This window comes from Hylobates moloch, unplaced genomic scaffold (assembly GCF_009828535.3).
Source record: "Hylobates moloch isolate HMO894 unplaced genomic scaffold, HMol_V3 SCAFFOLD_16, whole genome shotgun sequence".
NCBI classification, from domain to species: Eukaryota; Metazoa; Chordata; class Mammalia; order Primates; family Hylobatidae; genus Hylobates; species Hylobates moloch.
The window spans coordinates 55,410,657-55,437,357 of NW_026652291.1; the positions used below are offsets into that span (position 1 = coordinate 55,410,657).

The 26,701-nt window shown below is 41.4% G+C and overlaps 1 protein-coding gene across 1 annotated transcript in view; it reads left to right on the top strand.

The window, feature by feature from the left end:
* L2HGDH (L-2-hydroxyglutarate dehydrogenase) overlaps nucleotides 1-26,701 on the top strand; it is a 73,447-nt gene that overhangs the window by 37,076 nt on the left and 9,670 nt on the right. The window contains exons 6-9 of the mRNA XM_032179212.2: nucleotides 1,635-1,669; nucleotides 10,976-11,143; nucleotides 12,447-12,604; nucleotides 15,129-15,260. Of these exons, the coding sequence (XP_032035103.1) occupies nucleotides 1,635-1,669; nucleotides 10,976-11,143; nucleotides 12,447-12,604; nucleotides 15,129-15,260 (493 nt within the window). The remainder of the gene's footprint in view (nucleotides 1-1,634; nucleotides 1,670-10,975; nucleotides 11,144-12,446; nucleotides 12,605-15,128; nucleotides 15,261-26,701) is intronic.

The following is a 26,701-nucleotide window of genomic DNA, read 5'->3' on the forward strand; positions in this document are numbered from 1 at the left end:
CCAAAAAAAAAAAAAAAAAAAAAAAAAAAAGCAGTGACCTGTGTGGCTCAGTCTTAGAGAGGTGTCAGGATCACCAATGAGTAATTTCAAAAGAACTCTTTTGCTTGTATATTTCTTTTTTTTTTTTTTCTTTTGAGACGGAGTCTCACCCTATTGCCCAGGCTGGAGTGCAATGGCGCGATCTTGGCTCACTCCGACCTCTGCCTCTCAGGTTCAAGCAATTCTCCTGCCTCAGCCTCTTGAGTAGCTGGGATTACAGGCATGCACCACCAAGCCCAGCTAATTTTGTATTTTTAGTAGAGATGGGGTTTCATCATGTCGGTCAGGCTGGTCTCAAACTCCTGACCTCAGGTGATCCACCCACCTCGGTCTCCTAAAGTTCTGGGGTTACAGGCGTGAGCCACCAGGCTCAGCCTGCTTGTATGTTTCAAGAACCATGAAAGGGATCCAAGCAATCTTTTTAAATATGCTTTTTCCTCTTTTCTTCCTTCTTCTTTTTTTTTTCAATTATAAAAAGAGACGAGGTCTCACTATGTTGTCCATGCTTGTCTTGAACCCTTAAGCTCAAACAACCTGCCCACCTCGGCTTCCCAAAATGCTGGGATTACAGGCATGAGCCACTATGCCTGGCCCACAATGCAAATGTTAGCATCACCCAGGACTTACTGAATCAGACTGTCTGGGAATAGCACCTAGTAATAAGCCTTTAGTGATTCTTAGACACACCCAAGTTTCAGAATGTCAGAATGATAGCCTAAGGTCATAAAATGACCTGGCTATTTAGAACTCCCCCAACATCACGCCCAGCCCCCCATAGTTTAAGAGTGCACTTAGAGTTTGTTTTGTTTTGCTTTGAGGGCATTGATATTTTTTTGTCCAAATGATAGATTTGTGAGCCTCCTATTTGCTGTTGAGAAATTTGAAGGAGAAAAAAAGTAGTATTCTGTTCTTTCTTCCTTGACCGGTTTTTAAGGAGATCTAAGCCATCTGAATCATTCTGTCTTTCTGAATTCTAAGATAATGAGCAAAATTGTTAAATAATTAAGGTTGTTTTAGGTAGGTAGCATAATAAACCAAATTTATGATACAAGTAGATTGTATTTATCTGCTCTACATATGCTTTATAAAACTTTGGGATCCCATGTATCTGAGTGGGAACTAATTTTAAAAATGGTCAATTTTTTATTAGAAGTTTTTGTGTTGCGAGAACTCTTGCTTCTCTAAACAACGTAGAACCTGCAAGGAATCCAGTAACCAACACTTGGATGACAAGGTTTGATATGAGAAACCATAGCTTTAGTTCTGTGGGAAATACATACTGATTTATGATTATCCATTTTACATTATGGTTTCCAGGATTATAGTTCAGAGAATAGCTGTGTCTATGTTGGAGATCAGGTGGGGTATGGTTTATAAGCATAGATTAGATGAGTTAAAATCAAGCTAAAAACATGCTGGAGTTTTATATGTCGTTAAGTATGAACTAGTTTAATTGTTATTTGGTAAAAAGTTTCAGAATGAATTGTAGGGTGCAATCATAGTAATGACAGAAAGAAGTTTGTTTCTAGTATGATATTTCAAATAATGTTGGCCTTTTGCTAAAAATAAATTTTTCACTTATTCTTTTTTTTCAGGAATGCAATATCCGATTGTTATAAAGAATACAAAGGTAAAGATTCTTAAGCAAAACTGCTGGCTGCTTTCTTTCCCTACCCTTTATTAAAAATTAAATTAAGCCACAGGGCTGTATTTTAAGTTATTGAATGACATTTGTCTAATGTAAAAGTAATTCTGAGAGAATTTCTTTTAGGGAAGTTTAACAGCTTTTATTCTAAGGAGGGTTTCAACTTGGGAATGTCCTAATTAAGTGGCTGTGCTGGCAAAGAACAAGATTATAAGCATATGGAGTGTTTAATTTTAAGGCAAAACTGATAGATATTTTATCACTCTGTCTACTGATCTCCACTAACTTATTAACTCTATAAATTAGAAGACTTCGGAAGAGGGAGTACACAGGTTGTCCAGAGGGAGATGGACTGCTTTTTTTCATCTTCACGTAGAGCTAAAGCAAGAACCATGGAATAGCATGGAAGCAGTGGATTCCCTTTAGGTTCACTGCATCAGGTTGTACTCCAGGGAGCAGAGTCATTAATGAGTGCTATAGGATTTATTATAGGAATAGGACCTTACACAATTGTGGAAGTTTCTGGGAAAGCATAGATTGAGAAGAGAGTTGATGGATCAGTAATTGGGAAACAGAGCTCAATGTGGAGCTGGAATTCACTGGTGGGTATTCAGTGGGTATCTGTCTGTCACCTCATTGGACTAGGATGACCTTCAGAGAATAATACCTGCTGATTTACTTCTGCCACCAGATTATTATTAATTTTTTTTTTTTTTGAGACGGAGTCTCACTCTGTTGCCCAGGCTGGAGTCCAGTGGCACGATCTTGGCTCACTGCAAGCTCCACCTCCCGGGTTCACACCATTCTCCTGCCTCAGCCTTCCGAGTAGCTGGGACAGGCGCCCGTCACCACGCCCAGCTAATTTTTTTGTATTTTTAGCAGAGATGGGGTTTCACCATGTTAACCAGGATGGTCTCTATCTCCTGACTTCGTGATCCGCCTCGGCCTCCCAAAGTGCTGGGATTACAGGTGTGAGCCACCATGCCCGGCCCTCTGCCACCTGATTATATGCAGCTCCTGTTTTGACCAACTTTAAGTTGGAACCATGAAGAGAAGGGGATTCTGTCAAGCATAGTTCCTAGCTTAACCAAATGGACTCAGTACAAACCCCTACAGTCCACCCTTTGTCAACCTGACATCTGTCCATGCCCCTTATAACCTTATAACGATATTTAGCTTCCAAATAAAGACAGAATAAAGTAAAAGCATGCTTCCACCTAACAAGGTGTAACTATCCTTCATAGGACTGAAGACATGCTAACTCTCAAAAAAAAAAAAAGTCTACTTTATCCATCCTGGGTTATGTTTAATTTTTACTAGCTGAGTTACACTCCCCCTTTGAGATCCTGTCACTTAAATACCAACATATAAGGTTAACCAATATTTAAGCATTTTATATTAGATAATAGTTCTCAACTAGAGGCAATTTTACTCCTCGGGGAACATTTGGCAATGTTCGGAGACATTTTTGATTCTCACAACTGGGAGGGGGGAGGGGCACAGCTACTGGGATTTGGTGGGTAGATACCAGGAATGTTGCTAAACATCCTTCAGTGTGGGGAATAGGCCCCCCAAACAAAGAAATATCTATCCCCCAAAGTCAGTAGTACTGAGGTTGAGAAACCCTGTGTTAGATAATGTGGGAATGGTAGAGATGAGTGTATTAGTCTTCTCAGACTTCCATAACAAAATAGCACAAACTGGGTGGCCTAAAAAGCCCACAGTTCTAGAGGCTAAAAGTCCAAGATTAAGGTGCAGGTAGGGTTGATTTTTGGCTTGTTAATGGCTGCCTTCTTACTATGTCCCCACATGGCCTCTTGTCTATGTGTGCCCAGAAAGAGAGAGCATGATCTTGGGTGTCTCTTCCTCTTATAAGGACACCAGTCCTATTGGATTAGCCCCTAACCTTATGACCTAATTTAACCTTAGTTACCTCCCTAAAGGCCATGTCTCCACATACAGTTCACATTAAGGGTTGGGGCTTCAACATATGAATTGGGGAGGCACAATTCAGTCTATAGCAGTGGGAATAAAAAAAGAATTAGGTAATGTATGGAGAAATGTATTTATTATTTTAAAGTAAAGAAGATATACTCAGATTATAAGATCCCTCATTTCTGTAACTAGTCATGTGGCCATAGTCATATTTATAATTTCCTTCCCCTACTATGCATTTCATATTCTCTTTGCCTTTGGCAAGCATCTCAGCTGGTCATGGTTTCTAGTTTGGTGGTATAGCTCAAACTTTCATTCCTGAAGTCTGTGCCATTAGCAGCCCTGGCTATTTTGGGTTGAGGTAGTTTCCAGTAACTTTTATAACAGTATATGGGAATACTAAGAGAAGCTTCAGGAGATATGTATTCCAGGCATATTCCTCTTTATCATCCCCAAGCCTAGTTATGGTAGCAACTCATTTTCTTGAGAGTCGGGATTAGTTACCCAATTCAGTACAGCAATCCCCTCTTTGATTTACTGGCAGGGGAACCCAAAGTGGCCAGGTGTTGCAGTATCAACCTCCAGTTTAATGGAACCACTGTCATTCTCTAATGGAAGTACTTCTCCCTTGAGAACTAAGACCTCTAGATCATAAGACCAAAGTTGTGGGGACAGAATGCAAAAATTTCATGTAGTGGATGATTGGGGTAGTAGTAAGGAACCACTCTCATTTCTACCTCAATTTCCAGACCTGTGAATTCTGGCTGTGGGAGAAACAATACCATATATTAGTCACTGATTTAGAGCACATGGAGTAACCTGGAGGACACTGCCCCAGCCCTGCAAGGAGTTGCCAGCCAGCTAGTGCTATTACTTCTAAAGCCCATTCCAGTTTCTGTCACCCAGTGGCTTCAGGGTGATGGGGAAAATGGTAAAATCAGTGAATTCCATGAGCCTTAGCCTATAGCTGCATTTCATTTGCTACAGAATAAGTTCACTGATCAGAAGTAATGCTTCTCTGTAAAATACCATGATGGTGAATAAGACATCTCATAAGTTCACACATGGTGGCTTTGGCAGAAGCATTATAGCCGGGAAGACAAACTTATATTCAGAGCAAGTGTCTATGCCAGTGAGAAGTAAGTGCTGCCTTTTCTATGATGGAAGTGGTCCAGGGACAACATCAGTGGCTCTGTTGGTATCTACTATTGGCAGATTGAGCACTCAGCATTAGCTGTAGACAGATCAGCCTTGGTGAGTAAGTCCATGTTGCTGATCACCTCCTTCCTACCATAACTATGTTTTCCAGTTTTATGTTTACATTGTGAAATGATTATCACAATCAAGTTATTTGATATCACATCTGCCACCTCACATAGTTACCATTTATGTGTATGTGATGAGAACACTTAGATTTATCTTAGCAAATTTCAAGTATACCATACAGTATTATTACCTGTAGTCACTATGCTGTATATTAGATTTCTAGAACTTATTCATCCTATAATTGAAAGTTTGTACCCTTTGACTGATATCATCCCATTCCTGCCCACCCCCCTCCCAGTCTGTAGCAACCATCATTGTACTCTCTTTTTCTATGAGTTCAACTTTTTTAGATCCCACATGTAAGTGAGATCATACAGTATTTGTCTTTCACTGTCTGGCTTATTTCACTTAGCACAGTATCTTCCATGCCCACCCATGTTGTCACAAATGGCAGAATTTCCTCCTTTTTATGGCCGAATAGTATTGCATTGTGTTTATATATCACATTTTCTTTATTCATTCATCTGTCAATGGACACTTAATATTGTTCTCATGTCTTGGCTGTTGTGAATAATGCTGCAATGAACATGAAAATGCAGATATCTCCTTGAGGTACTGATTTTTTTTTTTTTTTGAGACGGAGTCTCGCTCTGTTGCCCAGGCTGGAGTGCAGTGGCGCAGTCTTGGCTCACTGCAAGCTCCACCTCCCGGGTTCACGCCATTCTCCTGCCTCAGCCTCTCCAAGTAGCTGGGACTACAGGCGCCCGCCACCACACCCGGCTAATTTTTTTTGTATTTTTAGTAGAGACGGGGTTTCACCGTGGTCTCGATCTCCTGACCTCGTGATCCGCCCACCTCGGCCTCCCAAAGTGCTGGGATTACAAGCGTGAGCCACCGCGCCTGGCCGAGGTACTGATTTTGTTTTCTTTGGGTATATACCCAGAGGAAATCATACAGTAGTTCTATTTTTAATTTGGATCATATGGTAGTTCTATTTTTAATTTTTTGGGAAATGTCCATACTGTTTCCTGTGATGGCTGTCCAATTTACATTCCCATCACTAGGGCATCCTATATCCTCACCAATGCTTGTTTTCTTTTGTCTTTTTTATAATAACCATCCTAATAGATGTGAGATGATATCTTTTTGTGGTTTTGATTTTCCTGATGATTAGTGATTTGAACGCCTTTACATGTATCTGTTGGCTGTGTGTATATCTTTGAAAAAATACATAAAAATACATATTCAGGTCTTTGGCCTCCCCGCTTTTTTTTTTTGAGATAGGGTCTCTGTCACCCAGGCTGAAGTCCAGTGGCATGACCATGGCTCACTGCAGCCTCAAACTCCTGGGCTCAAGCTGTCCTCCTGCCTCAGCCTCCCAAGTAGCTGGTATTATAGGCACGTGCTGCCATGCCCGGCTTCTTTGCCTATTTTTATTTATTTATTTTATTTTATTTATTTATTTTTTTTGAGATGGGGTTTCACTCTTGTTGCCCAGGCTGGAGTGCAATAGCGTGATCTCGGCTCACCTCAACCTCTGCCTCATGGGTTCAAGCGATTCTCCTGTCTCAGCCTCCTGAGTGGCTAGAATTACAGGCATGTGCCACCACGCCCAGCTAATTTTGTATTTTTAGTAGAGATGGGGTTTCTCCATGTTGGTCAGGCTGGTTTCGAACTCCCGACCTCAGGTGATCCACCCGCCTTGGCCTCCCAAAGTGCTGGGATTACAGGCGTGAGCCCCTGCGCCCGGCCTTTCTTTGCTCATTTTTTAATCGGCTCATTTGTTCTTTTGCTATTGAATTATATGAGTTTCTTACACTTTTTGGATATTAACCTGTTATCAGATGTATGGTTTGCAAATATTTTCTCCAATTCTGTAGGTTGTCTCTTTATTGTCATTTCTTTTGCTGTGCAGAAGCTTTCTAGTTTGATATAGTCCCACTTGTTTATTTTTGCTTTTGTTGCCTGTGCTTTTGGTGCCTTTATATTAAAAAAAAAAATCATTGCTAAGACCAATGTCTTCCCTATGTTTTCTTCCAGTAGTCTTAGTTTTTAATCTAAAATCTTTAATCTTTTAATCTAAATATTTAATCCAGTTCAAGTTAATTTTTGTGAATGGTGTAAAATAGGAGTCCAATTTCATTCTTTTGCATGGGGCTATCCAGTTTTCCCAGCACCATTTATGGAGACTATGTTTACACCTAATCATGTAGTTCATGATGCCGTCAGGTAAAGACAGGGGTGCCTGGAGAAAGAGGCTAACTAACATCTGCAGGGCAGGTCATCTTTTTCTAATGATTATTAAAATAGTCCTTGGCCAAGATTTCTCTTCAGTGAGCATTCATATGGAACTTGAATATCTTTACTCTCTGAAACTGTTTTGGAGTGGCCCATTCATATACCTTTCTCCAGAGGTCCTTTCCCTGTCCATCTAGCCAAACCATTAGTTGCTGCACATGAAACAGTGTAGATCCATACCTTTGGCCATCGGTCCTTCTAAAGTAAGATGAACAGCTAGGTGTGGTGTTCAGATATCTGCCCACTGAGAATATTTTCTTCACCACAGTCCTTCAGGGCCACTCATGAGTGGGGCTCTGGTGCTGTGGCTGTTCAGTTGTGTGTGGTACCAGAATATTCTGCAGAACCATTTCTAAACCTGGCCTGTATTTTTTCTTCTTTGATCAACTGGTCATAGAGAACTCCCCATGGGGCTATAGAGGCAGGTTGATAGGAAGGAGGCAATTTAGCAGGAGTAGGGCCCATGAGAATTAGAACCACTTGCCTCTGCAACTTGTGTGTGCCAGCAGGACCTGTACAACCCTTATCTTATAATTTTTCTTAATGATGGAATGCTGCTATATACACCCAATTTTGTGGCTTGATGAGTCAGACACCACCACCCAGTTAATAATGGGTAGCTCATATGGTAAACGTAGTGACCTGTGGTCAAGTGTTCAGTCAAAGCCAGAAGCACTTTCTCAAAAGGAGGTTAGTTATCTGCAGAGGACGGTATAACTTTCCTCCAAAAACCCTAAAGTTCTGTGCTGTGATTTGCCTACAGGTGCCTTCCAAAGGCTCTATAAAGCATGACTATCTGCTGCAGACACTTCGATTACCATCAGATTTGCTGGGTCATGTGACCCAAGTGGCAGGCTTTCCATTCAAAAAAGAATTGAAAATCTGTTTCTGTGCCTGCCCTCATCTAAGGGACATTTTCACTAGAGTATAGCATCATATGATAGAATACATACAGGGGCCTATGGCATACCAGTGGATATATACTTTACCCAGAGTTGCCACTCTTTATTTTGGCATTTTCAGTAAGTATAATTCTGGGGTTCAAATTCAAATCCGGGGGTCCATTTACCAGGTTGAAATAGTTTTATGAAAAGTTTAAAGAAATTTTTTCTTTTTGAGACAATGTCACTCTGTTACCCAGGCAGAAGTGCAGAGGCACGATCTTGGCTCACTGTAACCTCCACCTCCCAGATTCAAGTGATTGTTGTGCCTCAGCCACATGAGTAGCTGGGATTACAGGTGTGTCTCACCACGCCTGGTTAATTTTTGTATTTTTAGTAGAGACAGGGTTTCACCATGTTGGCCAGGCTGGTCTTGAACTCCTGGCCCCAAGTGATTCACCCACCTCAGCCTCCCAGAGTGCTAGGATTACAGGTGTGAGCCACTGTGCCTGGCCAGGGGTTTTTAAAATAAATTTTTGCAGGTAGGATTTGCTAATTAAAGATTTATACATTGGATATGGGGAGGGGGGAATCTGCTTCACTTATGAAAGAGCAATAGACATGCATGGTTTATTTCTTCATTTTCTTTTTATTTATTTTTTTAATTAGAGACTTTAATAAAACATAGGGAGACAAGGTCTCCCTGTGTTGCCCAGGCTGGTCTTGAACTCCTGGGCTCAAGTGATCCTCCCACTTTGGCCTCCCAAAGTGTTGGGACTACAGGTGTGAGCCACTGTGCCAAGCCTAAAAGAAATTTATGTTGAACTGATGTATCATTTGATGGTTACCTAAATTTTAATTTGGAAGTAAAATTAATATGTTACTGAATTTAATTATTGTTTCACATATAGCATAAAATGATTTCAGAGACCTGTGATAGTTTTTGATAACTTCTTTCTTGGGAACTGTTGCTTGAGTTTTTAAAGAGAACTATTAGGTTATTGCATGCTGGTACCATTTTATAAATTCTATTATTATCTTTACATCTATCATAGGACTTACCTGCATTTTTTTTGTTCCAAGAACAAAAGAACTGCCAATCTTTTGTGTAGGAGCTGATGATTTATATCACAAAAATACTTCTCGTATTTCTAGAATATAACTCTAGATGAACAGGAAAGATACTAACCTATTTAGAAGAAGTTATTTTTGGCTGGGTGCGGTGGCTCACGCCTGTAGTCCCAGCCGTTCGCTTAGGCAGGAGAATCACCTGAACCCAGGAGGTTGAGGCTGTAGTGAGCCAGGACTGCACCATCGCACTCCAGCCTGGGTGATGGAGCAAGACCTTGACAGCCCTTTTGACTTCAAAGGTCTTAAAACAGTCATGGCTTAGTCTAGCTAATTTGAATTCATTATGGAGAAGTTTCATCTAATTTTTGTAAAAACTATTACATGTATAACTCCTGAAAAGAGGCTTAACTTTCTAGCAAGGGCAAAAATAGGATACATATAGAGGTGAAAATTTAGCTCAATAGAGTAAGGCTAAACAGTAAGGCCCGGCCGGGCGCGGTGGCTCACGCCTGTAATCCCAGCACTTTGGGAGGCCGAGGCGGGCGGATCACGAGGTCAGGAGATCGAGACCACGGTGAAACTCCGTCGCTACTAAAAATACAATTAGCCAGGCGTAGTGGCGGGCGCCTGTAGTCCCAGCTACTGGGAGTGGCTGAGGCAGGAGAATGGCGTGAACCCGGGAGGCGGAGCTTGCAGTGAGCCGAGATTGCGCCACTGCACTCCAGCCTGGGCGACAGAGCGAGACTCCGTCTCAAAAAAAAAAAAAAAAAAAAAAGAATAAGAACAGTATTGCTAGATGTTTACTCTGTAAGAAGTAAAGAGATGGGAATTCAAGTGTGGTGGTGAATGTGGGATAAATGAAGTCATTTAGGAAATAGGGTGGCAAATTGGCTAAACTTAGAAAAGTTAAAAATAATCAGATGATAATCACAAAATAAAATTTATAGGAAATCATAACAGCCTAACATTAGCAGTCTAAAACTAGTCACTAAAGCAAACCTTGAACGTAGTGTGTGCTCTCAGTAAATGTGCATTGAATGAATGAAATTTCTAAAGTGTCCTCAGTTTGCAAAGTAGATATTGATTAGGAAGGAGAAATTGCTTGGTGGGTAGGTTACAGTTGCAACTGGGCAGGATTATTGAGTGTGAAGCAACCGAAGAGTAACATGGTAATTGCTCAGATACAGGAGAAGCTGGTTGCAATACAGAGGTTGCCTTTAAATGAGAGGGTTACAGGCCCTTTGACTTCAGTGCCAGAGATGTTACGGGTATAATTATCAATAGGTATAACTTTATTTTTAAAAATGATTTTATGTGCTTATATTTTTAATGTAGGAAGTTTTGTCTTTCTTGATATTCTACCAATTGGGTAAATCCTCATATTTGTGATTGGTGTATTGAATTTTTAATTAATCCAAATTAAAAGCTGTGGGGTGGGTGGGGGAGCAAAAAAAATTGGTGGAGGCTATCTAAATGACATTTGCTTCCTCATGCAACAAATAGTTAAGAAGCTCCCTGCTAGGTCCTAATAAACAGATTTGTATGTATTCGTATGTATGTATTTGTGTGCATGCATGTATACCTTACTAAGTATCCTTGCTAGGTTGACCATTATTATCTTTAAAGTACAAAATTTAAGGTGACATCCTCTTACGTGCCACTATCCTAAGTTTCTAGCTGCCACCTAAATGCTAAAGAACATATTTTGCTGATACCTGTATTGAATATCCTCTTTTAGAAAAAATTCTATTTCTGTACCTTTTTTCTATCACCTGTTTTTCCCCTCTTGACCTATTCTACTCCACTTTATACAAATAACTGTTCTTTTTTTTTGCACTAGGGAGAGGAAATTCGATGTCAGTATGTTGTGACATGTGCAGGACTTTACTCAGACCGTATTTCAGAGTTGAGTGGCTGCACTCCTGATCCTCGAATTGTACCATTCCGGGGAGATTACCTGCTCTTGAAGCCGGAAAAATGTTATCTTGTAAAAGGAAATATTTATCCGGTAGGTAATGATGCTTCCTACGTCTCTTTTTTTTCAAGCAGGTGGTGGTCATAAAGGAGATGAAAACAACTTTCACTTGGGTCAGAAATAAGAGCGATTTTGAAGGACCATTTGTGTAAGCATTTCATCAGTTTCTCTTGCGGTTAAATCCCTAAATCTTTATCCTGGTATCATGGTTATTAAATTGTAATTAATTGCCTGCAGGTACATGTCTCCAGAAAGCATGAGTGCACTGTGGGAAGTGCTATCAAGAAGGAACTGAATTCTACCTTCTCTCTGGTGGAGGGAAAGGGAAAACTTTCCCTTATGGAAATCCTTGATACCCAACCCTTTTCCTCAGTTCACTGTCTGTAGGTACAGAAAAGGGATGTGGCCACTCTGTAGTTTCAGGGAGTAGAAGACAGAGGTATTTAAATGAAGAGTTCATTCTTCTGTCGGAACTACCCTGGAAATGAGTGAATCTCTTAAAATATATTAGATTGAACCAGATGAAATAGTCAGTATTCAGCTATTTGATATTTTTGAGCTTGCCAAAACATGAATTTCATCTGCTTCAACCTCCTAACATTAGCAGTCTAAAGCTAGTCACTAAAGCAAACCTTGAACTTAGTGTGTGCTCTCAGTAAATAGACTTTGCAGAAGCCTGTGCTATGAATGTGTATTTTTTTCTGGCAGCTCTGATTTTACTTGCCAGTCATAGACATCCCTTGTGAAAGACCGAGAATAGCCTGAAGTAAGACAGTTCATCTTTTTTTTTTTCCCTTACCCAGAAAGATGCATAGATGGAACAATGTATTAGTGTTAATAGCATCAGAGTTTCTTTTTTTTTTTTTTTGAGACAGAGTCTCACTCTGTTGCCCAGGCTGGAGTGCAGTGGCATGATCTTGGCTCATTGCAACCTCCACCTCCTGGGTTTAAGTGATTCTCATGCCTCAGCCTCCCAAGTAGCTGGGATCACAGGTGCACACCACCACGCCAGGCTAATTTTTATATTTTTAGTAGAGACGGGGTTTCACCATGTTGGCCAGGCTGATTTTGAACTCCAGATCTCAAGTGATCCTCATGCCTCAGCCTCCCAAAGTGTTGGGATTACAGGCGTGAGACACCGTGCCCAGCCAGCTTCAGGGTTTCTTGTATGCATTTCTGAGCAGAAGCATGTTAATGGAAAAGTATATCTGAGTACAGCTCACAATACAAATTAAATGCATGGGAAGAAAGTGTTTTATGTTACCAATTGAATGTTTGCATCTCTGATAACATGGAATGTGAAATGAGGCTGTTATTTACTATGTTAAATTTATAGGTCCCAGATAGCCGGTTTCCTTTCCTAGGAGTTCACTTCACACCAAGGATGGATGGCAGTATTTGGCTAGGTCCTAATGCAGTTCTTGCCTTTAAACGAGAGGGTTACAGACCCTTTGACTTCAGTGCCACAGATGTTATGGATATAATTATCAATAGGTAACATTATTTATTTTTAAAAATGATTTTATATGCTTATATTTTCAATGTGGGAAGTTTTGTCTTTCTTGATATTCTACTTACTGGGTAAATCCCCATATTTGTGATTGGTATATTGAATTTTTTTTTTTTTTTTTTGAGACGGAGTCTCGCTCTGTCGCCCAGGCTGGAGTGCAGTGGCGCAATCTGGGCTCACTGCAAGCTTCGCCTCCCGGGTTCACGCCATTCTCCTGCCTCAGCCTCTCCGAGTAGCTGGGACTACAGGCGCCCGCCACCACGCCCGGCTAATTTTTTTGTATTTTTAGTAGAGACGGGGTTTCACCGTGGTCTCGATCTCCTGACCTCGTGATCCGCCCGCCTCGGCCTCCCAAAGTGCTGGGATTACAAGCGTGAGCCACCGCGCCCGGCCTTGAATTTTGTATTAATCCAAATTAAAAGCTTTGGAGTGGATGGGGTAGCAAAAAAAGAAAAGCTTTTTGGAATAAGCATAACATTTTAACTACTTCAAGAAAATTCTGATGAGCCAGGGTTAAAAAGAAAAGGCTGGCTGGGCACGGTGGCTCACGCCTGTAATCCCAGCACTCTGGGAGGCCGAGGCAGGTGGATCATGAGGTCAGGAGATCAAGACCATCCTGGCTAACACAGTGAAACCCCCCCCCCCCCCGTCTCTACTAAAAATACAAAAACTTAGCCAGGCATGGTGGCGGGCACCTGTAGTCCCAGCTACTTGGGAGGCTGAGGCAGGAGAATGGCGTGAACCCGGGAGGCAGAGCTTGCAGTCAGCCGAGATCGCTGCCATGCACTCCAGCCTGGGCGACAGAGCAAGACTCCATCTCAAAAAATAAAAAAATAAAATAAATAAAAAATAAATAGAAGATAAGGCCAAGAGTCATTCATATATCTGGCAATCCAAATCTTGTATTGCTAACTTTCTAGTTTTATTTGGTGGGGGGGAATAGATTGTCTCAAAATCAGTAGATGGCTATTTTAATGAAATCATTTCGAGCCAGTCTCCATCATTTTGTAAGCCACTGGAGAAATTACTGATGACCAAAGTAATTTCCTTGTGTAGGAAACTAACAATACGATTGTGTTGACCTAAGATGCAGATTCTTTACTATTGTAAGAAATAACTGAATTAGGTATTTACTTTGGTCCTTTTAATAATGTTTCTCTCTAAAGGGTTTCACATGAAAATCACTAGATTTTCATGTTTAATTCACTAGATTTAAAGCTATACTTGAGTTTCACCCTCTATGGATTCTGAAACAGAAAGTTTAGGATGGAGCTTCCTGGCACGTGTACTTGTAAAAATATATACATATATGCATCTAGGCTTTGCAGAGTCTCACTTGAAAATCACAACTAAAGTTTTTTTTGGTTTTTTGTTTTGTAATTTTGATACAGGGTCTCACTTTGTCACTCACTGCAGCCTCAACCTCCTGGGATCAATCAGTTCTCCCACTTCAGCCTCCAAGTAGCTGGAACTACAGGCAGATGCTACCATGCCCAGATAATTTTTGTGTTTTCTGTAGAGACAGGGTTTCGCCATGTTACACAGGCTGGTCTCGAACTCCTGGGCTCAAGCAATCCACCTGCCTTGGCCTCCCAAAGTGCTGGGATTACAGGCATGAGCCACCACACCCTGCCTAAACAACTAAAGTATTTTACCTCTGGCTGACTAAAGAAAACTAGGGTAGATGTCCCATTTCTTTCATACCCTGCCTTTTAGGTGTGTTGAAGGCATGTAATATTTCCATTAGAAAGCCTTGATGTTGGCAGGCTTTATAGAGTTCCAGTTTGAAACCAGCACTCCTTGGGAATTTGAGTTTAGAGGGTGTTTACCTCTGTATTTTTTTTTTTTTTTTTTTGAGTCAAAGTTTCACTGTTGCCCAGGCTGAAGTGCAGTGGCACAATCATTGGTCACTGCAGCCTCAAACTCCTGGGCTTAAGCGAGCCTCGCACTTCAGCCTCCCTAGTAGCTGGAACTACAGGCACACACCACCATGCCCAGCTCTGTTTACCTCCTGAGCTGATGAGGTTTCCTCTGATATTGGCCAAAAGTTGATTTTCATTGATTCATTGATTGATTGGTTGATTGAGAGAGGGTCTCTCTCTGTAGCCCAGGCTGGAGTGCAGTGGCACGATCTCAGCTCACTGCAACCTCTGCCTCCTGAGTTCAAGCAATTCTCCTGCCTCAGCCTCTTGATTAGCTGGGATTACAGGCATACACCACCACACCTGTCTAATTTTTATATTTTTGGTAGAGACAGGGTTTTGCCATGTTGGCCAGGCTGGTTTCAAACTTGTGACCTCAAGTGATCTGCCTGCCTTGACTTCCCAAAGTGTTGGGATTACAGGCGTGAGCCACCACTCCTGGCCTTGATTTTCTTTTAATGTGTTGTTTTTCTGACTTTGCCTAGATTTTTGTGATGACATAAAAAAAGAATCTAATAATTATAAAGGTATTTTACAGTAATAAAGAATTCCTTTCTCATAAAGATATTTTTTTCTCTGTTTTCAGTGGCTTGATTAAACTGGCATCCCAGAATTTTTCCTATGGAGTTACTGAAATGTATAAAGCGTGTTTTCTTGGTGCAACAGTGAAGTATCTTCAAAAATTCATCCCTGAAATTACTATCAGTGATATACTTAGGTAAGGAAAAGGGATAAGGAGTGTAAATACAGTCCCAACCTATGTGAACTTGAGAGGTGGGTCTGACTTGGTGATTAGTAAGCACCATTTCGGAGTCAGTCTGCGTATGCACTGAATTTTTGTTTGCTCGCTTTCCCAACATGTTGAATTCCCTTTGCAGTGCATTTATTGGGCATTGCTACATCATGGACCAGTACTGGTCCATTTATAATTATCTAGACTCCCTTACAGCTCTAATCTGAAATCTCCATGACAGCTTTATTGTGATGCTACCTTAGCCTTTTTGTCAACTGTCACTCCTAATAAAAACAACTTGCCTGAATTTTTAAAAATCTCTCTGGCCAGTTACTCTTGTGATTCCAAAGCCTTTTGGCCTTAATTTTGTATAAGATTATTGATCACTATGTTAGCTAATTAGGTAATAAGCACGTTAAAACATTATATTTTGATTGATTCTTAAAACTTAAAAAAAAACTTTTAGGTTTGGGGGTACATGTGAAGGTTTCTACATAGGTAAGCACATGTCATGGGGTTTATTGTGCATATTATTTTATCACCCAGATATCAAGCCCAGTACCCAATAGTTATCTTTTCTGCTTCTCTCCCTCCTCCCTCCCTCCCCACTTAAGTAGACTGCAGTGTCTGTTGTTTCTTTCTTTGTGTTCATGTGTTCTCATCATTTAGCTCCCACTTATAAGTAAGAACGTGTGGTATTTGGTTTTCTGTTCCTGTGTTAGTTTGCTAAGGATGATAGCCTCCAGCTCCATTAAAACCTGTTAGAAACACACTCCTGGACCTGTCATCTCACCTTGCTTCTTCTCTACTTCTTTTGTTCTTTCTTGGACCTTATTGCACTCAGGGACCCTGCTTTCAGGATAGGAGTGGAAAGCAGCGTGGTAACAATCAGAGTCCTTGCTACAGGGGTATGGGGCAAAGTAAGGACAACTTACATCTTTTATTTTCATATATTTTTTGAAATGGAGTTTCGCTCTTGTCCAGGCTGGAGTGCAATGGTACCATCTCAGCTCACTGCAACCTCCGCCTCCTGGGTTCAAGCAATTCCCCTGCCTCAGCCTCCTGAGTAGCTGGGATTACAGGCATGTGCCACCATGTCCGGCTAATTTTGTATTTTTAGTAGAGACAGGGTTTCTCCTGTTAGCCAGGCCGGTCTCAAACTCCCGACCTCAGGGGATCCACACGCCTCAGCCTCCCAAAGTGCTGGGATTACAGGCGTGAGCCACTGCACCCGGCCACGTCTTTTATTCTTAAAGATAAAAGACTTTTGCGTGGCGGCTCACACCTGTAATCCCAGCACTTAGGAGGCGGAGGCAGGTGGATCATCTGAGGTCAGGAGTTCCAGACCAGCCTGACCAAAATGGAGAAATCTTGTGTCTATTAAAAATACAAAATTAGCCGGGCATGGTGGCACATGCCTGTAATCCCAGCTATTTGGGAGACTGAAGCAGGAGAATGGCTTGAACCTGGGAGGCGGAGGTTGCAGTGAGGCAAGATCACACCATTGCACTCTAGCCTGGGCAACAAGAGCAAAACTCCGTCTCACAAAAAAAAGATAAAAGCCTTTCTAGACTTGATCTGTAGAATATTCTTAATACCACCCAAACCTATTTTTTCCCCTCTTTGGTAATGTTTTTAGTGTTCACCTTTTTTCCCGAGCAAGCCATTCTTTAGGTCTAATCAGCAGTGTACTTTGAGGTACTCTCACCCTGCATTTACAATCCATCCCTCCATGAATCTTCTGAGCACTAGATATCTGCTTTCTCTGTAACAGCTGCTGAACTAGCCTGGTAAAAAATGTCAGCAGGCTTGACTGTGTATCTGTGAAGAGAGCAATAATCATGTCAGCTGTCTCTCTTAGGGGAGCGTCCTCGTTTAAATCTGACTCTAATGTATCATTCTGAGACCAGCATGTTTGAATCCTTAGAAGAACTATTAAAACTCAGCTAATGTTTTTACTCTTATCTCTTTCACTCCTCTACTCACCTTCTGAAATAGAAGGGATAAAAATATCTAGCCATTATTTTCTTTCACTCACTTATAAGTAAGGGCTTTTATGTTTTCAGTGATCTGCTTTAGCAAACTTGTGATGTTTTATATCTGAAAATAGACTGGTCAAATCTGGTTTCTATTACTGCTATTAATATTCCTTGGAAAACAAATGAGGTGAGCATAGTGAATTCTGTGTAAAAATAGTTGCAGTGAATTCACTGCCTGTATTCAGTTACCACCCTTTCATAGAAGCCTGAGGAAAACTTTTTAGACCACTGGGTTTCATATGGTAGAACTGGACTTCAGGCTTATAAAAATAAGATCAATAGATTTTTTTTTAGCTCTGTTGCTAGGCTGGAGTGCAGTGGTATGATCTTGACTTACTGCAACCTCCAACTCCCTGGTTCAGGCAATTCTCCTGCCTCAGCCTCCTGAGTAGCTGGGATTACAGGCATGCACCACCATGCCCAGCTAATTTTTGTATTTTTAATAGAGATAGGGTTTCATCGAGAGCCAGGATGGTCTCGATCTCCTGACCTCGTGATCCTCCTGCCTTGGCCTCCCAAAGTGCTGGGATTACAGGGGTGAGCCAATGCGCCTGGCCAAGATCAATAGACTTTTCCACAGCTTGAAGCCTAAGTCCTGCCTTGTCTCATTTGTCTTGCAACTGGTATACTAAACCATAATGCCCTTAGTATTGCAGTGAAAGCATATCAGGCAGTAGTAGATAGTAAAAGATAGTTGAAGCAATGCTTTCAGTGGGGTGTGTTTCCCAGGATGGTGTCCTTAAATTTCAGTAACCACTGAAGGGCACCCAGGTTGACTTCTCATTGCTTAGCCAGAGCATTGTGGGCAATAATTTACTGGTGAACGTGAGATTGGAATATAAAGTTATAATCTGTTAAATATTTGCATTGGATAAACTTCTCATTGTTAAATGATGGTCTCTAACACTCTTAATGTTAGCTCTAGACCAGGCACAGTGGCTCATGCCTGTAATCCTAGTGCTTTGGGAGGCTGAGGTGGGAGGATCGCTTGAGCCCAGGAGTTTGAGACCAGCCTGGGCAATATAGTGAGATGCCATCTCTACAATTTTTTTTTTTTAATTAGCTGGGCGGGTGGTGCACGCCTATAGTTGTAGCTACTAGAGAGGCTTAGGTGGGAAGATCCCTTGAGCCCAGGATGCTGAAGCTACGGTTAGCCATTATTGCACTACTGTCCTCCAGCCTGGGGGAAAGAACAAGACCCTGTCTCAAATATAAATATATATATATAGCTCTAAACTTTAAAAATTTGTTCTGTGATTAATTTTGACATGTTAATCTAACAGCAGTTTGTATCTGTTAGCACTGTAAAGATGTAAAAGACGAAGACATATATGTCACAATTTCCCCATTTTCAGTTTGGAAAATGTCTTCTGTGGGGAATTCTAGAGTAAACTTTCAGGCAAGATGTTTTCATAGCAAGTGATAACTAGAGTGTGTGAAACACAAAGGCGCAAAACTCAAACATATCTACAATAAAGTTGTAATGGCTTATGGTGATCTAGATTAGGGTTTCTCAGTCTTGATGCTATTGACATATTGAGCCAAATAATTATTTATTGTGGAGGAGTGTCCAGTTCATTGTATAATTTTTTTTTTTTAGACGGAGTCTCACAGTGTTACCTGGGCTATAGTGCAGTAGTGCCATCTGGGCTCACTGCAACCTCTGCCTCCCGGGTTCGAGTGATTCTCCTCACTTAGCCTTCTGAGCAGCTGGGATTACAGGCGCCTGCCACCACGCCCGGCTAATTTTTTGTATTTTTAGTAGAGATTGGGTTGCACCATGTTGGCCTGGCTGGTCTCACACTCCTGACCTCAGGTAATCTACCCACCTTGGCCTCCCAAAGTGCTAGGATTACAGGCTTGAGCCACCGTGCCCAGCCGTTGTAGAATGTTTAACAGCATCCCTAGCCTCTACTCATTCTCCTATTTGTGACAACCAAAAATGTGTTGACATTGCCAGATGTCCTGCAGGGGCAAAATCTCCCTTGGTTGAGAACCACTAGTGTAGAGAATTTGGTAACCTTCACACTACAAAATACTCATAAGAGTCTGGCTGGGCACAGTGGCTCACGCCTGTAATCCCAGCACTTTGGGAGTCCGAGGCGGGTGGATCACGAGGTCAGGAGATCGAGACAACGGTGAAACCTTGTCTCTACTAAAAATACAAAAAATTAGCCAGGGAAGGTGGCGGGTGCCTGTAGTCCCAGCTACTCGGGAGGCTGAGGCAGGAGGATGGTGTGAACCCGGGAGGCGGAGCTTGCAGTGAGCCGAGATCGCGCCACTGCACTCCAGCCTCGGCGACAGCGAGACTCCGTCTCAAAAAAAAAAAGAGTCTGGAGGAAATATGATAAACATCCTTGAAATACATATAGCTGAGAGTAAGGGAAAGTAAGGGGCATCCCAGAGCAAAAAACAAAAAGAAAAAATTCATACTAAAAGGAGTTGGTGCTGATGCTGACTTGGAGAGGTGGGGATGGTTTGCTAATTTTAATAACTGAGGGGCTTGAGTTATATTTTTAATTAATGTGTGGCTCACATATAAAATATGTAGATCTTAAGTGCTTAGTAAATTTTGACAATTGTACAAACCATATCCACCACACAAAACAAGATATAGGACATTAGGGACTTGTATTTTAATTGCCACCCAAGTGCTGAAAAAGAAATCTTGGGTCGGTACAAGGTAGAAAGTTGGAACTGAGACTCTAATGTAAGGCCCCCTAGGGACTCTTGAAAGGCTATACCCTCAGAAGAAAGGAAGTCTGGAAAAAAAAATATATTCCCCTTGGCACTGGGAAGTATTAAGGAACTTTGTCTATCTTGGTCTTGAGGTTGGGGAGTGGGAGGAATCTTCCCAAAAATCTAGAATCCCTCAAAGCGCTTAGATTTTGAACATATACCACCAGCTTGGTTTAGGAGCTGTAAGCTAACAAATTAACTGAAAAAGTGGAGCCAGACATTTCTGGATCCTGCTTCAATCAATCAATCAATCTCTCTCTCTCTCTCTCTCTCTCTGTCTCTCTCTCTGTCTTCTTCTCTCTTCTTCTTTCTCCCCCCTCCCCTCCCCACCCCCTCTAATTCAAGTAAATTAGAGAGACTAAAAATCAGGTAATTTGACCACAAAGTGACTACTGACACTAAGCAATTATTGGTTTATAATTATTTTTAAGAATTTTTTTTTAAGAGTCTCGCTCTGTCTCCCAGGCTGGAGTGCAGTGGCGCAATCTCAGCTCACTGCAACCTCCACTTCCCGGGTTCAGGTGACTCTCCTGCCTCAGCCTCCTGAATAGCTGGGATTACAGGCATGTGCCACCATGGCTGGCTGATTTTTTTTTCCTATTTTTAGTAGAGATGGGATTTTACTATGTTGGCCATGCTGGTCTGGACTTCGGACCTCAAGTGATTGATCTACCTGCCTTGGCCTCCCAAAGTGCTGAGATTACAGGTGTGAGCCACTGCGCCTGGATAATTTTTAAGAATCTTTTTAAAAGAAATACACATTGAGGCTGGGCGGGGTGGCTCATGCCTGTAATCTCAGCACTTTGAGAGGCTGAGGTGGGCGGATTGCTTGGGCAGCCTGGGCAACATAGTGAGATCAGCCTGGATGACATACTGAGACCCCATTTCTAAAAAAAAAAAAAAAAAAAAAACAGAAAGAAAAGAAAACAAATACACATTGAAGTGAAGTGCTATGCCATCTGGGATTTGCTTTAAAATAATTCAGTGGGGGTGTTGTGGCTCATGCATATAGTCCTAGCTACTTGGGAGGCTGAGGTAGGAGGATTGCTTGAGCCCAGGAGTTTTAATCCAGCTTAGCAAGACAACATGTCTAACAAATAATAAAATATGGTTGGGCTCAGTGGCTCCTGCCTTTAATCCTAGCACTTTGGGTGGCTGAGGCAGGATTGTTTGACCTGAGGAGTTCAAGACCATTCTGGGCAATACAACGAGACCTTGTCTCTAGTAAAAATTAAAAAGAAAAAAGGAAAAAAAGAGCCTGGCGTGGTGGTGCATGTCTGTAGTCCCAACTACTCAGGAGGCTGAGGCAAGATAATTGCTTGAGCCTAGTGGTCAAGGCAGCAGTGAGCCATGATAACACCACTGCACTCCAGTCTGGACAACAGAGTAAGCCATGTCTCAAAAATAAATAAAATTAAATAAAAAATTATAAAATACTAAAATAGGTCAGGCACCGTGGGCTCACTCCTGCAATCCTAGCACTTTGGGAGACTGAGTCAGGAGGATTCTTGAGGCCAGGAGTTCCAAACCAGCCTGGACAACATAGCAAGACCCCATCTATACCAAAAATTTAAAAACTAGCTGGGTGTGATGGCATGTTCCTGTAGTCCCACCTACTCTGGATGCTGAGGCAGGAGGATTGTTTGAGCCCAGGAGTTAAAGGCTGTAGTGAGCTGTGATCATGCCAGTGCACTCCAGCCTGGGTGACAGAGCAAGACCCTGTCTCAAAAAGTAAGACTGGGCGTGGTGGCTGACACCTATAATCCCAGCACTTTGGGAGACTGAGATGGGAGAATTGCTTGGGCCCAAGAGTTTGAGGCCAGCCTGGGCAATATAGTGAGACCTTGTCTCTCAAAAACTATTTTCAAAAAACAATTAGCTGGGTGTGGTGGTGTCCACCTGTGGTCCCAGCTATTCAGGAGGCTGAGAGGGGAGGATTGCTTGAGCCTGGGAGGTCAAGGCTGCAGTAAGTTGTGATTGTGCCACTGCACTCCAGCCTGGGTGACAGAAGTGAGAGGCCTCTCTCTAAAAAAAGTAAAATAACCCAGTGGAGAGACATTGGTGTTAGACTGGTACATAGATGAAACAAGATTGGCTGTGTGTGTATAATTGTTGCAACTGAGTAATAAATACATGCGAGTTCATTATACTGTTGGTTTTGTTTCTTTCTTTTTCTTTTTTTTTTTTAACTTTTTGATGTGTTTAAAATTTTCCATTTAAAAAAAGTGCCCTCAGGATAGTAATAGAAGCAAATGTAAAACCACTACAGAGGGATACACCCTGAATCCAACCCCTCCCAGATGATTCCCACAGATAAAGCCCTACTGAACAGAAACTCACAATCAGAAGTTACAAACCACCATAAGTGAGAGTCAGCAGATAAAATAAGTGGCAGAATTAGACTTCTAACAACTATGGGTAATAGTAATAATAGAAACTGTAAAGTAAATATGCTTCAATTAATCAAAAACAAGGTAATGAAAACAGGAAAAAAAAAAACAAAGAAAAAAGGACTAGGCAAATTAGTTGGAAACCACCTAATGAGAATTTCTGGAAATAAAAATACAGTTTTTAAATTTTAAAACTCAGGCTAGGCTTGGTGGCCCACTTCTGTAATCCCAGAACTTTGGGAGGCCAAGGTGGGAAGATTGGGTCCAGGAGTTCAAGACCAGCCTAGGCAACATAGTAAGATCCTATCTCTACAAAAAGTTTTAAAAATTAACCAGGTATGATGGTACACACCTGTAGTCCCAGCTACTCTGGAGGCCGAGGAGGGAGGATGGCTTGAGCCTAAGAGGTCAAGGCTGCAATGAGCTGTGATCACACCACTGCCCTCCAGCCTGGACAACAGAGCAAGACCCTGTCTCAAAAAAAAAAATTAAAGGAAAAACCTCAGATGACTAGGTTAGACAGCTGGTTAGACCTATCTTAAGAGGAAATTATCAAATTGGAAGGTAACTCAGAAGAATTTAGAAAGCAATACTGCAAGATAAAGATGTATCCATAAAAGTTAAAAGACATGGGGGTGAGCACAGTGGCTCATGCCTGTAATCCCAGCACTTTGCCAGCCCATGGAGGGTGGATTACCTGAGGTTAGGAGTTCAAGATCAGCCTGGCCAACATGGCAAAACCCCGTCTTTACTAAAAATACAAAAACTAGCTGTGGTGGGCACCTGTAATCCCAGCTACTTGGGAGGCTGAGGCAGGAGAATCACTTGAACCCGGGAGGCAGAGGTTGCAGTGAGCTGAGATGACACCATTGTACCCCAGCCTGAGTGACAGAGTGAGACTCCGTCTCAAAAATAAAATAAGACATGGAAAAGAAAACTGAGAAGATTCCAGCCTATCTCTCATAGGTGTTACAGAGAAATTGAGAAGAGGCAATCCTTTGAGGAGAGAATACTTAAAAATTTTCTAGAATTGACAAAAAGACCTCAAATTCAAGATGTACAGTGCATCCCATCTGAGTAAATAAAACTAAATACAAGATGGAAATAGATTTCCAATTTAGTAGAGAAGGAAAAAAAGAATATAGAAAATTCAGTATGTGAAGAAAGAGAATAGAAACCTTAGAAAATCAGGTTAGATAGCATAAAATAATATAGTAGAAATCAAACGTATCAGTAATTACAGTAAATGTAAATGTATTTAATAGTTAAGACAGATTATCAGGTTGGGTTTTTAAAAAATCTATGTGCTAGAAAAATGCTTTTAATTTTTTTTTTTTTTGTAAGACAGGATCTCACCCTGTCACCCAGGCTGGAGTGGAGTGCAGTGATGTGATCATAGCTCACTGCAGCCTTGAACTCCTGGATTCAAGCCATCCTCCTGCCTCAACCTCCCAAATAGCTAGAACAACAGGTGTGTGCCACCACACCTGCCTAGTTATTATTTTCCTAGAGACAGAGTCTCCCTATATAGTCCAGGCTGGTTTGGAACTCCTGGGCTCAAGTGATTCTCCTGCGTCATCCTCCAAAAGCATTGGGATTATAGGCATGAGCCACTATGCCTGGTCTGGACTTATATTTTTAGATTAGTGGTGGAGTTTTATAAAATACTAGATTGTTCCATCATATTTGGAACTGGCTGAAGATGCCTGTTACAGCTTTTCATAGCTGTTTTCCCAACCTGTAGTGTAATGCTTGACGTATGACAATAAGGTAATACAAGACTTCTCATGAATGTGTGTATTTAGTTACACACTCACCTATTCTTGTTTCTGGACATATTTTTTTTTCTTTTTTTGAGATGGAGTCTCACTCTATCACCCAGGCTGGAGTGCAGTGGCGTGATCTCAGCTCACTGTAACTTCTGCCTCCTGGGTTCAAGTGATTCTCCTGCCTCAGCCTCCTAAGTAGCTGGGATTACAAGCATGCGCCACAATGGGCGGCTAATTTTATGTTTTTAGTTAGAGATGAGGCTTCACCGTGTTGGCCAGGCTGGTCTCGAACTCCTGACCTCAAGCGATCCACCCCTCGGGCCTCCCAAAGTGGGATTGGGCCTGAGCCACCCTGCCCAGGATATATTTAAAAATAAAAATTAAAAAAATAGAAATTTTAAATTTTAACTTAAAGCTTAAAGTTTCTAGCCTTATTGAATACCTACTATGTGCAAGACACAGATCTACACATGTGGGTGATGTAGGGGTGTTGACACCATACTTGCCCTCAAGACATTTATGGTTTATGTTACCTGAGATTTTCTTTTCTTTTTCTTTTTTTTCTTTTTTGGAGATGGAGTTTCGCTCTTGTTGCCCAGGCTGGAGTGCAGTGGTGCAATCTTGGCTCACTGCAACCTCCACCTCCTGGGTTCAAACGATTTTCCTGCCTCAGCCTCCCGAGTAGCTGGGATTACAGGTGCCTGCCGCCATGCCCAGCTAATTTTTGTATTTTTAGTAGAGACGGGGTTTTGCCATATTGGCCAGGCTGGTCTCGAACTCCTGACCTCAGGTGATCCACCCACTTTGGCCTCTCAAAGTTCTAGGATTACAGGCGGGAGCCACCTCTCCCGGCTGAGATTTCAAATAATAATACTTATTTCAATTTGAAGTGTTCTGAGGGGGAAAGCATATGTAATCCTACAAAGAAAAACCCTGAAGTTGCCTTAAGTGCTTGAAAAGGGAATGAAAAATTTGGTAGTTTAAACATTTCATGTTAAAAATTGTTTGAACTAAAATGAAATCCTAAGACAAATATCATTATTATTTATTTATTTATTTGAGACAGGCTCTCACTCTGTCACCCAGGCTGGAGTGCAGTGGTGTGATCACAGCTCAACTGCAGCATCTACCGCTGTTAGCTCAAGGGATCCTCCCACCTCTGCCTTCCAAGTAGCGGGATTACAGACACTCAGACACTCACCACCACGCCTGACTGATTTTTTTTTTCTCGTATATATGGGGTTTCACCATGTTGCCCAGGCTGGTCTCAAACTCCTGAGTTCAAGTGATCCACCTGCTTTGGCCTCCCAAAGTTCTAGGATTACAAGCATGAGCCTCTGTGCCTGGCCAGAAAAACATTATTATTATTTTAAAATTTAGATTGTAGGGTTTTCAATATGTGGACAAGAGTATAGAGGACATTGAGAACATAATTTTTGTTTGTAAGAAAAATAAATAAGTGTAGACATTTTTAACTGTGGTTAATCAATTTTAGCCTTTATGTGCCTAGAAGGAGCAAAGGGAATGTACTGACTGACTCTCTATACAGCAGAGTTTTACATTGGACACTCAACATCAGTGGCTGGTCCTGTTGTTGAGGGGAGAAATGCTACTTTGATGAGTTCAGATAAACTATAAATAGTATACAAAATAGGCCACATACCAGCTGATAAACATATGCATCTCTACCCCAAGAAGTTTCAGCTTTCAGTCCCATCCCTTCTTTTTGTGTTCTATGTGGTATATCTGATTCTTTAAGGGTTTTTTTTTAAATTTTTATGGGTGCCTAGTAGGTATATATATTTATGGGGTACATGAGACATTTTGCTACAGGCATGTAATGCATAATAATCACATCATGGAAAATTGGTTATTCGTACCCTCAAGCATTTATCCTTTGTCTTATAAACAATTCAGTTACACTCTTAGTTATTTTTAAATGTACAATTAAATTATTATTGACTATGGTCTCCCTGTTGTGCTATCAAATACTAGGTCTTATTCATTTCATTCTTTCTATTTTTGGGGGGAGGTATCCATTAACCATCCCCACCTCCCCTGTAAACCCCCACTCCACACTACCTTTTGCAGCCTCTGGTAACAATCCTGCTCTCTTATCTCTATGCGTTCAATTGTTTTGATTTTTAGATCCCACTAATAAGTATGAACAGATAATATTTGTCTTTCTGTGCCTGGCTTATTTCATTTAACATAATGACCTCTATGTTGATGCAAATGACAGGATCTCATTCTTTTTAATGGCTGAATAGTACTCCATTGTGTATAGATACCACATTTTATTTATTCATTCATCTGTTGATGGACACCTAGGTTGCTTCCAAACCTTGGCTATTGTGAATACTGCTGCAGTAAACATGGAAATTCAGATATCTCTTTGATATACTGATTTCCTTTCTTTTAGGTATATATCCAGCAGTGGGATTCCTGGATCATGTAACTCTATCTTTAGCTTTTTGAGGAGCCTCCAA